The following is a 16,787-nucleotide window of genomic DNA, read 5'->3' as shown; positions in this document are numbered from 1 at the left end:
CAGAATTTTACAGAACATTTCCATCATCGCAGGAAGTTCAGTGGACAGCACTGTTCTAAAGGAAAGGGCGAACAGACACCTGTGAGAAATATAAAGCAGTGCGACAGAATAGATAGAAAGTGACAGGGGCCAGCCCGGGCGCCGCTTGGGAGCGCGGTGGCGCTCCCGCGAAGGGTTCGGATCCCACATACAGACCGGCCGCTCACTGGCTGAGCGAGGTGCGGGCGCAACACCGAGGGTTGCGATCCCGTTGCCAGTCCTGGTCTGGTACGGGCGTGACACTGAGGGTTGCGATCCATTGCCGGTCACGAAAAAAGACAAAAAGGGGAAAAAAAAAAAAAAAGAAAGTGACAGAAGGTCCTGTTTTATCCAGAGGGTAAGGAAGGGCATCTCAAAAGATGTGGTACTTGAGCTGAGGCCTAAAGAAAGTAAGGAAGCAAATCATGTGACCATGATTCATTTGGGACAAGCACTTTTGAGACAAAGTATAAAGGAGGGAGCAAAAGCAAAAGCTCAGAGCCTTTATGAAACGGCAGAAAGGCCGACACGTATAGTGCAGAGCAAACACACGGATGACAGTAGGAAGGTAGGCAGAAGGCCTGGTGCGCCAAGTAATTCGATTTGTAAAAGTGATGGGAAGCTGGCTGGTTTTGATGAGGGAAGTGACCTGATCTGATTTACATGTTTGGAGGACAGCTCTGGCTTTTTGGTGGAGAACAGCAGGTAGGAGGGCTAAGAGAGGAAGTAAGGAGACCAGTTCGGCAACTATTGGATGGGTTCAGATGAGAGATGGTTGTTAAGAAGTGGTCTGAATTGGGATAGATTGAAATAAACCCCACGGGCTTTACACTTTCCTAAAGGGTAAAGTAAGAGAGTCTTCTGGAAAGAAAAAAACACATTCTGGTGCCCATTCTGTCATATGACAGAATCATTTCCAGAATGTGCTTTGCCAGACTGCATTACCTGGATTAACAAGTAGTCTCTCCTCTACTCAGGCCCTCTGTTTGTGTGAGCAGAGGTAACTGTGTTCCATGAGCCATGGTTTAAGCATAAGACTTTCTTGCCTTCAGAAGGGCATATCAGTTAAAAAATAAAGGGAAAACTAAGACAGCATGACCCTGAAGTCTATGCAGCATTAAAATATTTGCAGATTGGTAGATTAATGAAAAGTCATAGAGATGCCTATCAATACTGCGGAAGTGTTCTGTCAGGTTCTATGAGCTCAGAACCTGGTATAATAATTACTGTTGTATACAACAAATTCTAGGAGGAAAAAGATCCCAAGCCCCAGGGGATATAGCCCCTTACCTCAAGCAATATTTAAGATGATAAAATTTCAGAACAACATGTGAATTTCAACAGAATATTGGAATTAGTTGCAATGGGATTTGACATGCCTGTGATTTGACTATGCATTTGGTCTGTTATGGACTTGTATTAAAATCATGCAATATTCAAAGGCCATGCCCATATGTTATTTCATGGTCTTTACAACAAACATGGTATGTAGACACGGGAAGTTAGGATGGTTCACCATTTTACAACTGAGGAAACTGAAGTTCAAAAAGGTTAAGAGATTTGCTGACAGCCGAAGAACCACAATTCAGCTCTTCTGGATTCCTATTCCAAAACATTGTCCATGATTCAGCAATAAAGCTGTTATAGTATAGTAAGACCTACCTTATAAAAATAATTATTCACTAATTAAACAGATTGCATATATTAAATATTATTTAAATATCATCAATATTTTGCTGTCTTTTTTACTATCTTTTATTCTTTGGAAGATCATAGAAACATAACACACATCCTAGTAGTAATAATGGAACAAAAAATGATGCAGGGCCAATGGTGTAGAACCAGATATTCAATTAAATCACACAATTGCTTTTAAGTCAATGCAAAGATCTGAATGAACCTTTATTTTTCCAGAGTGTAAGTGACTTTTTGAAAAAATTTAAATTGGAAAAAAAAGCTAGATGAGACTGCATAGTCCAGGATATTAGAGAATACTAGAAGCATCTTGAACTGATATAATTGTTCAGCTTTATTATTATCTTTAAAATAATGTAGTCTACGTCAATTAATATTCATTTAGAACTAGCTTTCTCTCTTCTCTGCCAAAGCACCATCTTCCAAACATCCATATTTCAATGTGGTTCACAAATCACAGATCCTCTATTGGAAGAAGAGGGGTTTCCATGGTAACATGCAAATGACTTTTTCAATTCTTAGTAACTCCCTTAATATATCTTTTATAAACAAAGCATATTGCACACATTTGGAATAAAGAGAAGTATATTTTATTTATGGAAGGAGTTAAAAAGAAAAGGTCATGTCAAAGAAAAATTTTATAATAAATAAATTTCCTCTGCAGAACCTCAAAAGGAGTTACTTAAAAATAAAAGTATAGCACTTGGTTTATTGAAAAAGATGGCATGAAAGACATATCTGATACACATGCTGGCCCAACCTGAAAGAGATGTGGTACCTCACTAGGTCCACTTCAAAGCTCAGAACTTCATCTTCTAGGTCCTTAATGATATAATCATTTAATACGTGAAAAACCATCCATGTTTTATAACTGACCCTAAGAACACACCAGAGTTAAGACAAAAACCTTTTTGTCTTAAAGACTTAATAAAGTACTCAGAAAATGCAACATCCTTCATCCTAACATTTCATTTAATACGTGAAAAACCATCCATGTTTTATAACTGACCCTAAGAACACACCAGAGTTAGGACAAAAACCTTTTTGTCTTAAAGACTTAATAAAGTACTCAGAAAATGCAACATCCTTCATCCTAACATCTCAGTCTTAAAATAAAAATATTCTGGAAAAAGTTGAATGCTCCAGTCTTGTTTTGGTCAGACTTTATAGATACTGAAACTACTACCAAAAATAGAAACAACGTGGAGACAATGAAGAGACACACATTCTCACATCAAGCCTTTAACATGATTGGTCTGGATCCAGGTCCCTTCTATCTTTGGATCTGTGTCTCTGTACAAAAGAAATGCCTGAACCGTGTGACAGTTTGGCTGTAAAGGTTGGTACTACAGGTTACTTTCAAAGATTAAAGATGACAACAATTGGTTACTATTGAATTACAGGAATAATGTTGAAAACCAAAAGTCAAAACTAAGAGACTAAAACCAGAGCAACAAATAAACTCATGAACCAGATCAAAAGCTGGGTCACAGAAAGACATGTGCCTCATACGTAAAATGAGATTGATGTAACTTAACCTAGAATTATTATGCAAGAAATAACCTTAGAGATTAAACATTTTTTCCAAACCCCTTCTTTATGGTTGGGGGGGAAAAAAGAGTCCCAGAGACATGAAGCGGCTTGTTCATACCTTAAAAGAACATCAAGTTATTCCACTAATAAATACTAAAAACCATACAAATTTTGTTAACTCCACTTACTGTTTTGTTCTCCTCAGGTGCCAAGGTTCAAACAGTTATATTAGTAAGAATTCTAACATGACTACAAGGTGTGTTTTGGGGTCTGTGTTTCTAACTAAGTAGAATTAATAGTCAAATGTGAAGAAATAAATTGCCAGCTGTCACCATACTCAATCAATCTTAAGCATAACTTCAGAGGCCTGATGTATTTAGCACCTCTCCCAAAATTGATAACTTATTCCTAAGAGGCAGGAATACAGTGAATAAGATTAATTATTAGAAAGATACAGCTTCACATGCTATTCCACAAAAAAACAAGAATTCCTATGCCTAAGTTTAATAGATAATATCACTTATTTAAAAAAAAACATTACTATACAATTCTAAGACTATATCCGTAAACAAGTATTTGTCAGTAAGATGATACAGAACAAAAAAAGAGAATGATCAAATATTCAATTACTTGAATGGTATGCTCAGTCTGCTAATTTTTTTTTTAATTATATTATAATTTAGGCAGAAGTCAAACTCTTTGCTGAAAACACATGAAAATTACAATTCCATAGCTAAAATTAAATTTGATTGTAAAAATAGCAAATGCAGCTCAAAAGTTATATATGTTTACCAATTGTTAGTACAGAGCAACAATTTTAATAAGATCATGAGCACATAAAATTAAAATGGTAAAAAATGATTGCTAGGAGTTGAATGTGACCAATAAAGGTATTTTTATAGAATGAAAACAGATGGAAGGAGAGAAGTAAACTAACACTTATTGCATATCAGGCATTGTGCTAGCACTTTAGCAATATACCAGGTTAATCATCTTAATTATCACAACAACCCCATGAGGTAGCTGTTATTATTACTCTCATTTTACAGGTAAGAAACAGAAAGCTTAAGTAATTTGCCTAAGGTCACACACACAGCTAGTCGGTGGCAGGGCTGTGACTTGAATCTGGATCTGTTTGACTCCTAAACCCACAATCTTTTCACATTACCCACTGAAACATGGATTAGTCTATAATCTATTCCTTTAAAAAATACTATGGAAGGATTTTCATCATAAAAACCACAACCCAAGGTTTTTTGTAGTTTTTTGGTTTTGGTTTTGGTTTTTTGTCTTTGCTCTCATGTCTGGAAAGCCTGCAGAATTAAGTCTATAAAAGTGAAATAAAATTCAAATCAGTTCTGTGTTTATAACCACACCTTGCACATGAGTTGCACGCTTTAGCTTTTTTCAAAGTGTTTTCGTAAATTTTGACTCATGTTATCATCACAACACCCCTGCAAGGGAAAGCTGATGCGATCCTCATTCTGTAGATGAGGTTTCAACTATGTGATCTACTCGACAACACACAGCAACTTGAAGACAGAGTTGGGACCAGAATCTACGCATCCCGACTCTACTGCCCTTTCCATCACACCCTTTTAGATGCAAAAGATAACGATTTCTATATCTGAGGCAACACTCTCTCCACCTTTTTTTTTTTAACATGGCAAAAGATTCTGTAATTTATATATAGGAAATATAGGCTGTCCTTTGACATGTTCTTTCTTCCTATTCTACGTGAATAAAACAATTCTGAGGTAAAATTATCTTTCAGTTTTTTTGATTTTCACCATAATATCCATGCTAAAGTGACAATTTAAATCGCAGGACATGTATATAACAAGTGATTCCATTATAACCATGAAAATCTAGAGCCAATAACAGCAAAAGCAATTTCCGTTCATTCAATACATTAAAAATAATCTAGAATTAGGTAAGATTAACTTACATATAGCCATTGGTAGAAAAGATGTGCTAAGATATTCAATAATATCCTTGTGCAGAAATGGAGGAAAGGTAGCTAACGTTGATATCATCGTGTAGGGCAAAGTACTCAGAATATCATCATTCAGAAAGGGTAGCAAACACGTAGTTGTATAAAATATTGACTGTCCAAGATCTACAAAACAAAATTGAGTAATCAGTCACTGAATACTTGCCATTAACAAAATATGCTAATTTTACATTTTGAGGTTTAATGAGCGTTTAAAATATAAGCAACTATTGTTCCCTCTCTGTTAAGAGTTCTGAAACATACTCCTTACTATAGTGTGCTATGTATACAGAGGTTGGTCAATAAATGACCGATGGACAAATATATTAAAAAATATAAATATCTGGGCCGCCCCGTGGTGCACTCAGGAGAGCGCAGCGCTGGGAGCGCAGCAACGCTCCCACCGCGGGTTCGGATCCTATATAGGGATGGCCCGTGCGCTCACTGGCTGAGCGCAGTGTGGGCGACACCACACCAAGGGTTGCAATCCCCTTACCGGTCACGAAAAAGACAAAAAAAAATATATATATATATATATAAATATCTATTACATGAGCGTTCAACACCCTATCAATCTTCAGTAATACGTGGTATTAATATTACTACTTGATCTCATAAATTCATAGCCCTTTCCATGTGAAAATAAACCCTGAAATCCCTTCAGTGTTCTTATCTCAATTACATTTTACACAAGATAACTGAGGCACAATGCTGTTAGATTACTTGCCCAATGGAAGTTTTAGAAAAGTCAAGGACAGGACTAGAAATAAAACCACGCTGCTTCTGCTCCGTTAACTAAACCACAATGGTCCTAAATCTGAAGTCTTAGGCAGTAGGGTAATTTGCAACTCCAGCAAAGTGGCAGATTCAGCAAGCACCAAAGAAAGGAAGCCATAAGCTAGTACTGCATGACCCTGTGTATTTAGCAATCAATTATCATGAAAGGAGTGCCATGTGATAATAATCTATCAACATTTTTAAATGTGGATAGTAACGATACCTACCTCACTTCATTAGAAGGATTGTTAGGAGGTTTAAATGAGAAAAATGTGAAGTGCTTCGCATAGCACATAATGTGTTCCACAAATATTAGCCATTATTATTAATATTAATAGTTACTATTGTTATTACCTGCACAAGGAGTAAAAATAGAGGACATTCAAAAACCATAACTATTTAGTTTTAGAATGCACGTAGACCAAATTCCATCACACTAAATGTACATTCTGATATTTGTAGACCTTCCAAAATACAGGCCATCAGCCAAGAATCGACAATAAAGACTTTGGTCATTTTTGTATTCATTATAATAGAAAAGAATAGATTTTTGTTTGTTTTGCAGCCCACCCACCCACACATTTCCCAAAATTCCAATTTTTCTGTACAGTGAAACTTTGGTTATCGTACTTCCAGAGACCAAATTTATCAGTGTTTTAAAGTTAAGACAACTAATGTTTTAAAGTGCATTTTCTGCAAAAATCCCTGTTCTTACTGTATGGTTTTGCATTTGATTTTCCCAAATACATTTTGGGTGGTTAGGCAGTAGATATTATTATACTTTTTATGACTTAAAAGAATTTGACTAGCAAGCAAGATAATGAAATTGACTAAAGACACACAGTAGAAAGGGGAAAGAGTTAAGAAAAGAAACATGCTCTTAGGTTTCTATTCTGAAGTATGCTTCGTTAACACTGTATGCTATACCCTGTATACAGCATATAGCACCATTATATTCTGTACCAACATTTTGGTACAACATTTTGTAATGACTATTGACTGTTAATTAAATTTGGAAGAGTTCTTAGAGATTTCTTCTTATCTAACCTCCTGACTTTAAAGACAGGAAAAATGGATCCCAGAGAGATTCTGTGATTTGTCCCAAAAAATCACAGAATCAGTCAATAGATCAGAGCCTGCTTTTCAAGCTTTGCCTCTTACATTTTCTGGAGGCAAGCTTTAAAACCTTAGCTCCCCAATTACAATTTCAACAAGAATCCCCATGAATAAACTGATCAGGGGAAAAGAGAGAATTTCTTGTTATGTCCTTCCTCCTTCCTCCAGTCTATTCTCCCCCAATACAGGCTCCCTTGGATAACTTCCCTCTGGCAGTAAAACAGTGTAAAACAATAATGGGAAACACCAGAATTAAGTTTCAGTGTAAGAAAGGCTTTAGCCACACAAAGCCCTTTCACACGATTTATTACAACAGTCCCTGAGCCCCTTACTCAGCATCCTACATATTCATAATATATGTGCACACTTCCAAAGGTTTCGATTAAATGCTCACCGTGTTGGCCATGCTGTAGTAAAGGAACTAGATCCAGGAGAGTCACCAAAGTCACGTAGAGGCCTTGGTAGTCCAAAGAAGGGTAGTCTGACAACTGAGCATCACGACTTTGCGGGCCGCGTTCTGAGGGAGCATCTCGCAGGACGCTGTAAAGGAGGGAGCGAGTAACAGTAGGGTTGATGGAACTGACCTGCGGTCTTAGAGATGGGGTGAGTGGGAATGGCACAGGAAAAAGACACATGGTCATGGGCACTGTCAAATTGGAGGCATCTTGGTTTTCCTTCTTCCCTGTGCGGGACAAAATGCTGTTGGGGGGACAAAGAAAAAAAAGAGACAACAAAGACACAAAGAACAGCACATTACATTGAAATGACACTCTAAAACAAATAATAAAACACCAGATACATCCCACATAAGATGCAATTGCCACACCAGCAGGGTCTACAAATCTAGTGCTGGTCACATTGCTTCAAGCTCAGAGATACCAATAACACAAGTGTACTTTGTGGAAGTTTCATTGCATCTCATGTGTTATCTGGTTAGTAAGGAGCAAAAATATAAAAATGCATGTTTCAGTGCCAAACCCATGTTTTACAGTTCATCAATTTGGTGAAGGAGGTTTCCTGGAAGGAAAAACAATGGCTTTGTCTAATGATGAAGGGCTCTTATTTCTAATTATAAGGAGCTTTCAAAAGAAAAGAAGTTTTCAGCAAGACTGTCTTAATCAGGTAAATAGAAACTTGCAAAATATAGGTACGGCACTTGCAGAAACATGTTTTAGCAAAGAATAAACATGTGTGTTTATTAAGAAAGTCTTAAAAATCACATGTTTATTGCATCAAAATAATGTCTATATGTATATTATGATACTGTTTCATGACATTCTGTCAGTATCATTTGAGATAATGAAGTTTAAACAGGCATATGAATTTAGAAATAATACATATTTCTAAAATGTTAGCTAAACTACATTGGAAAAGCTATAAAATAATATATACTAGATGGTCCATAGCATATGTTTGTGAACTAATGATAATGGTTATTTATGTGTGTTTTTTAAATTTTGCATGTTAGGGAGGAAACATTTTATTTATGAATACAAACAGTGGCTTATTAGTTACCTTCAAAATTCTAAAGACTAAGCAAGCATTGTCTATCATGTAGCTGTACATCATACAATAAGTTCTCATATATTACTGCTACTACTTACGTTATTATTCAACAAAACTCACTAAAAACTAAAGGAAAGATAATTAGGAAGTTAAAAAAAGTTTAAGGGGAATAAAAATAACTTCTAAAAATAGATTGGTTTTCTTTTAGCCTTAATTTTAAAATAAAAAACTTTTAGTAAAAGCAATAAAGCAGAAAAGTTGTTAATTTAAAAAATAGAAGAAATTACTGCTTAGCCAAATGTTTAGGTTTTTTAAAATTAGGCTATACTATTTATCATTAAAGACAACAGCTTTACATTATAATAATAATATCTGGTGCACTTACAAAGTGCTTTTATATGGTATACTTGGATGTTAGTCAAAATAGATAACAGTTTATAAATATTTTGTTACATAAAAAGAACCTGTTTTACACTTATTCCATGTGCATCAAACATTACTAAGTTCTTAGTTAATGAAATTACATTTACGATTTTACAGTGATGTGAAGAATTGGTTAGTGTCAAGCATGCTTGCTATGTCAAGTTTACATTTATTTTTATTTACTCTTAGTGCAAAATAATGTTACAATGTAAGAAAAATGACTACATGCTTTTTATTTTCCATGTGCCTAATTTACCTCGATTTCCTTTGTCTTCTGTTACCCAATGTCCAGGGAAAAACAATTGATAATAATAAAAATAATTTCAGAATAGTTATGTAATACTTCTTAGCAATATATAACTTAAGATTTGGTGTATTTTTTTTTACTTTTAAAGGGATTTAATTTACCTTTTTGTGTGTGTGATGTATATTTGACTTTACAATGTGACAATATCAGCATTCCACTTACCCCTGCCTGCCTACATCTATTATAAAATGCATCAGATTTTCCATCAGACTTTATACTTTTCTCATATAACTCAATTACTCCTAAGAGTACCACCTTTAAATGTTATATTCTTGATAAGCCCAGTCACCAAAAGCATGTTTTAATCCTGCAGGATACTACCCTAATGACAATTCCTTTAGAATCACAATGGATATAAGTCCAATATATTATTTCCCAAACTTCAGCCCTAAATTAGTCTACTACCAGCATCTTCTCAAAACTATGAGATGTGGTTCTACTTATAGAAGTGGAAAGAAGAAGGTTTTGCCTTAGAGAATAGAATAGCTGCATATCATAAATTAATGCTATCCTTTAAATTAAATGCAGTGCTCTGATCTAACACAGCATCTTCTCAAAACTATGAGATGTGGTTCTACTTATAGAAGTGGAAAGAAGAAGGTTTTTCCTTAGAGAATAGAATAGCTGCATATCATAAATTAATGCTATCCTTTAAATTAAATGCAGTGCTCTGATCTAACATCTCCTTGGTGGGGAAAATATAACACATTATTTTTTCAAATATACATTAGTATTTTTCCAAAGTTTGATATAATTTAACAAGCACTAATCAAATCAGCCTTGGAGACTACTTTGATATTTTTCCCTTCCTGTACATGTGGGCTTTCCACACAAAAGCAACAGCCTCATACATGCAGGGAGGGACGCATGTCAGCATTGAAACAGCAAAACTTCTCTCTCACTGCCTTTAGATTTAGGAATTCGGTGAGGTTGAGAAAAAAATGGCTGAAAATGATTTATCCATGAAACCAAGTTTAAATTCCACTCATGTCTCAATGTAAGGAAATGTTTTCATTTGTGGAAAAACTTAAGAAGGGCTTATGAATTAATGTAGAATGCATTGTGATTTTATGACATTTGTGAAGCTTATTCAGGAAAAAAATAATTTCCCCAACCAAACTGTCTAACTTGGGAATGATAAAACCATTCTCCCCATTTAAAATTATTTCCCAGAGGTCTGTAGACCCAACCATTTTTGGTTACTAAGAATGCCCTGCTCAGAAGACCTCGACCCAGAAGCCAACTTTTCGCCTTTCCTTTTCCCTCCTGAGATCCTCTTTATCAAGCCTTGACTTCCATCATTAAGATGAGACAAGAGAAGACCTCTGTGGGTGTGAGAAGGTGAGAAGTTGCCCTGAGGTATTTATAGCACAGAAAATTAATATGTCAAACTTCCTACAAGCCTATGAATTTTTGACATTTGAGTTGAATCTACGCACTAAACAAAATTTATTTGATTATGCTGTGCTCTAAATCTATGGACTTCAAATCAATAATTTGAAGGTTATATATATATTTTTTTTCATATTCTTTCTAAGCAATTAGAAATTATAACTCAATTTACATTATTGGGCTAAGACTAGAATCCCTTTTGAAAACATGTTAAACATTTTCTAAAGAGTTAGCAGCAAACAGCTTTCCCCAAATGTAATGATTTATTTTTTAAGATGTTACACGCTAGCAGCTTGAACTACACCAGAAGACAGAATTCCAAAAGAATGTCTGACAGAGGAAGAAGACTGGGAACCTTTAAATATTGTGCCAAGTAAAAGGCAAGATCCTTAAAAACCTGAAGATATTTAAAATATGGCCACAGAATACCTCTCATCTAAAATGAAGAGACTCCTCTGTAGCAGGGAGGGGAGATTGAACTAGATGATCTTCTAATGCTAAAGGCAAATAAAAAACTAAACTCTGAAGTTGTGCGTAAACTGTGTGTTCATTGCCAAATTTCAGTCCCTGCTAAATTCAAATGAATACACCTCAGAACTCAGATATAATTCTACCCAGAAGCCCAGGTCACTCCTAGATTAAGAAAATGCTCTAGAAGGGTTCCTGCATTGAATGGAATTTGAACTAAAGTTAATTCAATTCAAAATTTACTGATCCCCTTCTTAGGGCCAAACACTGCTCGGTGCAAGGGCTAGCAAGCTGAATAACATAGGACTTGCCTTCCACTACTAAAATTTAGGGGACCCCCATGAATTCTAAGATGAGTCTAATTATAAACTAAGTGGCCATATGCAGACTCCTCAACTGATTTTATAGTCAGTTATGGTAACATATAATCTCTCCCCTCGTGTGAATGAAATTAATTGAAGTTAAACATCTAGGCTAATCTCTTCTTTCAAAATAAGTATAAAACTGTACTGAAATCAGTGAGAGTTGCAGGCATGCGTGAATACCAGAGGACTATTGCTCTAAAAATGCAATTCTTTTTTTTTTTTTTTTGGTCCTTTTTGAGACCGGCACACCCGCGCTCAGCCAGTGAGCGCACGGGCCATCCCTATATAGGATCCGAACCCACGGCGGGAGCGCTCCTGCGCTCCCAGCACTCTCCCGAGTGCGCCACGGGCTCGGCCCTAAAAATGCAATTCTGACACAGATGAAGCTGCTGGAATTTCAAGTGGTATATTTTCACAAAAAATAATAACAATAATAATTTTAACTTCATTGAGAATATCTAAATAGAAAGACAGAGGGCGACTTTGTGAGAATTCATCTCTAATTCTTTCTTGTTTGTCTCCAAGAACCTGAGTTCTAGAAGCAAGAAGTGCTTCTGAATGTAAAATATGTAAAATGCAAAGGGAACCATCTTGTTTGTAATAGAAAATTTTACTATCGATAATCTAGGACAACAAATATTTAAACTATCTTATTGATCTTGAACTTTCTAGTAGCATAAATAAAATGAACAAATACAAATACGATTGTTATGGATGTATATATCAACACGGAAAGGAATCATAACTCAGCCCAATACATAGGGCAATAGTTTCCAGTCCTGTTTTTTGGGTTCAGCCCAAGAGTTGAACCTGTATTATTAAAGTCCAACCCATGACATGTTACATTCCTCTGTTTTCTTTCGTGTGTGTGTGTGTGTGTGTGTGTGCCCGTCCCATTTACTATAGTCTATCAACTCTTCTCTGACCCATTAGCCACAACTAATTGCTGCGTGGAAGACAGAGGCAGAACATCTGGGAATTGAAACACTGTCCCCATCATCTCAGGTGCAGCTCAATTTAACTTTTGAAAAGACGGCAAATCTTTGTTTTAAGCACTCCCCTTTTCCCTTAATTTCAAAGAGAGCCAAAACTACTCTGTGCAGTCATAATGGATGCTGGCATTCCCAAAGGTCAAACCAAGTTGTTTCTGAAAGAAGTGTCCCTGTAGTATGATAAATAGTAGTACTAACAAGAAGCAATATAACGTGCTTGTTGAGAGCATGTGCTGTGGATTAAGACCATCAGGGTCAAATCCTGGTCCCAACACTTATTAGATAAGTAACTTTGAGCAACTTATTTAACCACTCTTGCCTTAGTTTTATTATCTATAAAATGGGTATACAATACACTTACAGAATTATTATGAGAGATTAAATGAGATGACACATTTAAAGTGCTTAGAACAGTGCTTGACACCTACTATTATTGTAACACAATTTTGCTATGATGATAGCCATTGTTTCTACTACCATTGGTAGTAGTAGTTGATGTTGCCTCCCTTTGAAAATGGCCTCAGCTCAATTGCACAGAATCTTCTCCAACAGGCCACTTGAAAAAATTACCCTAACACCAGTTTCACCATTAAAATGGTATCACCCATGATCATATACTCATGATCCATTGCTCAAGAAAATGGAATCTTCATGTCTTGCAAACATGATTTCAGTATCCTAAATTTGTTAACTTTTTGGCACAATTACTAAGAGCTAAGCTGCAAGCTTTAAACTGCCAAATAGGATGTCACAGCTTCTTTGCAAACAGTATTCAGAATGCTTCCTACTGAAGTGTCTCTCACTTTGAGAACTTTCAGAATCTGTGATAAAGGAAAGTGTTTCCCTTTGAGAACCCTGCCCTCGAAGACAAAAGGAGAATTCAAGAGAATAGAATCAGATGCCTTGCTTCATAAATTTATCTGATTATTACTATGAAAACTGGGCTAATTATTCCAATACAATTTGAAAAGAAGGGAAACAGCCTGTAACAGGGTCCTAAATTTAGGATGCAAGTATGAAATCTATGAATCTGATAAACAGAACCCTTTTACTATGGAACAGAGACACTAAAGATTCTAAGAATTCTCAAGATTTCTAAAGAAGAAAAGATATTCCAAAGAATAGAGACATTAAGGGGACTGCAGAAGACTAGTAGCTGACTGGATCACATGAAGCTTCTTTCTACAAAGTTTTCGGTCTGTCAATGCCATGGCAAAGCCTTAGAGAGCTGGAAACTCCAGATCCAATACAGTCATGTTCTCCTAATATCTGTCTTACAAAATTTTTGCTGCTATAGAGCTAAAAGAAACAGTAGCAAGCCAATTTATGTGTTTCCAAAATCAGATTTGAAGTAAGAAGATCATGGTAATGGAAGAGACCGAGCCTTGGAATTCAATGGAAAGTGAGGTGTTCTTCTGACTTCTGTGTTATTTCCCAAAATAACTGAGGCTTTACTTAAAAAGCTCAACTTTGCTCGTTTTCCTAATGAGAAGTATGAAGCAGACAGTAAAAGGAGACAGGATAAAAAGAGCTCCTAGGTTTTCATTTCCTTGCCATCCATGAAATTTCAACATTGATTATAAATAGCTTGTTGAACACTTATAGTGTTACGCAGATTAAAAATAACTAAAAAGAGCTCCTAGGTTTTCATTTCCTTGCCATCCATGAAATTTCAACATTGATTATAAAGCTTGTTGAACACTTATAGTGTTACGCAGATTAAAAATAACATCACTATACATTACACTTAGGGAAATAGGAAATGCTATTGATGAAACTAAAAAGTTACATAATTCTGATTTTCTTTTAGACCAAAAGTCCTTCCTATTCTTAATTTTAAGCAATGTAGGCTCTCCTTTCAATCCCACATTATATTAGTGCCAAACAAAGAACTTCTGTCATTTTATCAATCTCTTGAAAAGATCTTCAACTGAGAAAAGCAGGCAGTAGCCCTGCAACCCATTTTTTTCAGTTAGGCCGGGGATCTGACCTACTATGTACACCCAAAGCCCTTGAGTCCAGACTCTTCCGGCAGAGCACTAAAAAACTTAGGGCCCTTCAAAACTTTCAATTCAATAAAAATTTAGGTCCCAATAAATTCAGCAGTACTACCTAATAATTCTGTCAAAGTAGAGGATATTTAAAAGCTTACCTTAACAAGGTCTGAGAAAAGTATTTCAAGGTGTTTGCAATATCTGTTCCTGATGGTACAGGATAAATGTTGTGAAGAACCCGGTTATGATATTCCTGCAAGTACCGAATCTTGGAAGCAACTAGATAAAAGCAGAACAAAAAAAAAAAAAAAAAGAATCATCTTGCAATATGTATTTTTTTTAAATGACTACATACAGGAATTTAATCAGTATTGTAAGGAACAAATGTAAATTGTTACTGGAATTCCATGACAGAAACAATTACAAAAGACTTTTAATTTCTTATAATTGTATTCAGCGCACAAAATTATTTTTAGTTATCTGGTTTAATATCCTACTCACAAATTATCCATTAATTTTTTTATTAGTAAGAAAAGCAGTATTCCAAATAGTTTTCTAATCACTCCCCAGTTAGCTTATTATTGGCAAAATAATAATAGATAACAATCTCTGCCAGCAGAGAAATATATTTAATATTGCTTAACTAAAATTGAAGGAGAAAATTCAAAGGTCTTTCAACAACACTCTAAATATCCTAAAAAATAGGGAGGTCATTGCCCAATGGTATAAATCAAAACCAGATTTTTAATTCATATGTCATTGTGAAAGCATGATTAGTTAATGCTTGAACTATGAGGATATGTTAAGAGTAGTGGGTGAGTATTAAGTAAGAATGCGATGATTGTGCAGTAATAAAAATAGAAAAATTAATGTCACATTTTTCTTCCAAAGAATTTCATAAATTAGGAAACTTCCTAATAGCTTTCTGAGCTTTGCTGCTCAGATCTTCTCAAGATTCAGGAGGGACTAAATAGGTTTATTCGCCCTCCTAGACCTACCTGGAGTCACCAGCATTGTCCACATTCCTGACCTGACCTTTGACCTGGCTGTAGTGAATGGCCCAGTTCTAGTCATTCCTCTTTGCAAATCCCAAGGAGCCATGATGATCAACGTCTCTCTGGTCTCCTCTTCCACAGAGTTCACAATACTGTCCATTTGTCCTTTCAATCTTTAAGGCTACCAAAGGAGCCTTTTAGGTGGTATGGCTCACTGTCAGCAGTTAACAGAAGACATATCAAGTCCTGGAGAAGCAAGGCCTTCCTGTTCCCCATAGCCCATGGAATTAAGCCCCTGGATGCATTCTAACTGAAATGCTGGCTTAAGCAATTTAAAGAAAGTCAAAGTGCTTTTGATAGATGTGGGACACAGAATCACAGAACGATAAAATATCAGAACTGGAAGGACCTTAGAGAGCTTTTCCCATAGCCATTTCATTTTAAAGATGGGGAAAATGAGGCACACAGGTAATCAATGGTGCAGCTAGACTAGCACTTAGATTTCCTGACTCCCAATCCGTGCTCTTTCCACTAGGACATGTTCTAGAATACAATTCCGAAATGAAATCAACATGCAGACAGTGAATTTTCATAGCATGACACCAAAGCAATTTTCAGCAGTTATTAGGTTAATCATTGATTCTAAATCCTACATATACCATTTATCAGATTTGCCTTTTCTCCCTTCTATTACCTGAACTGTTTCCATAATATGGTTAGCATTTTCCCGAAGAAATGTCTAGATTACAGATAATAATACCTTGAGTTTATATAGCACATCAGCTCTGAAGAAAGTTTATATCCATTGTCTCAATCTCATAAGTGTTTGGTTGTAAATAAATTTTTTCCTAAGATAAGGTAAAAGTAGGTGACACTTGAACTGTTTCAATTACATAATCTACAAAAATCCATTTTCTTCTCAGTGTTTTTGATCTGCTATCAATTATATTTTTAAAAGTCACATTATGAGGGCCCCCCACAAACACATTAATAATAATTCCGAGTTCCAAACATCTGAAATATATGCTAGGCCAGCACATGCTCTCTGCTCACCCATCATTACAGTAATGCTTTGTTACTATGATTTCTCAAGTTTTAATATTCAGCGGGTTTCTGTAGAGTATTTCAGGAATACCATTAATCATTCCACCACCTAAAAAAGGAGTTGATGATAGTGCAGCTTGTGGACAAATGCTCAAATGAAGAGAAAAGC

The 16,787-nt window shown here is 35.7% G+C and overlaps 1 protein-coding gene across 1 annotated transcript in view; it reads right to left on the bottom strand.

Moving 5' to 3' along the window:
• The window catches only part of UNC79 (unc-79 homolog (C. elegans)), a gene marked incomplete at its 3' end in the record, with an annotated part of 28,926 nt that extends 12,471 nt beyond the window's left edge, over positions 1-16,455 (bottom strand). The window contains exons 1-4 of the mRNA XM_008594977.1: positions 15,578-16,455; positions 14,738-14,858; positions 7,527-7,831; positions 5,195-5,365 (exon numbers count right to left, since the gene is read on the bottom strand). Coding sequence (XP_008593199.1) covers positions 5,195-5,365; positions 7,527-7,831; positions 14,738-14,858; positions 15,578-15,734 — 754 coding nt within the window. The remainder of the gene's footprint in view (positions 1-5,194; positions 5,366-7,526; positions 7,832-14,737; positions 14,859-15,577) is intronic.
• Positions 16,456-16,787: the final 332 nt, after the last annotated feature.

This window comes from Galeopterus variegatus, unplaced genomic scaffold (genome assembly GCF_000696425.1).
Source record: "Galeopterus variegatus unplaced genomic scaffold, G_variegatus-3.0.2 Scaffold168, whole genome shotgun sequence".
In the NCBI taxonomy this organism is placed as follows: domain Eukaryota; kingdom Metazoa; phylum Chordata; class Mammalia; order Dermoptera; family Cynocephalidae; genus Galeopterus; species Galeopterus variegatus.
The sequence above is the reverse complement of the archived record's forward strand: the minus strand, read 5'-3'. Positions and strand labels throughout refer to the sequence as shown.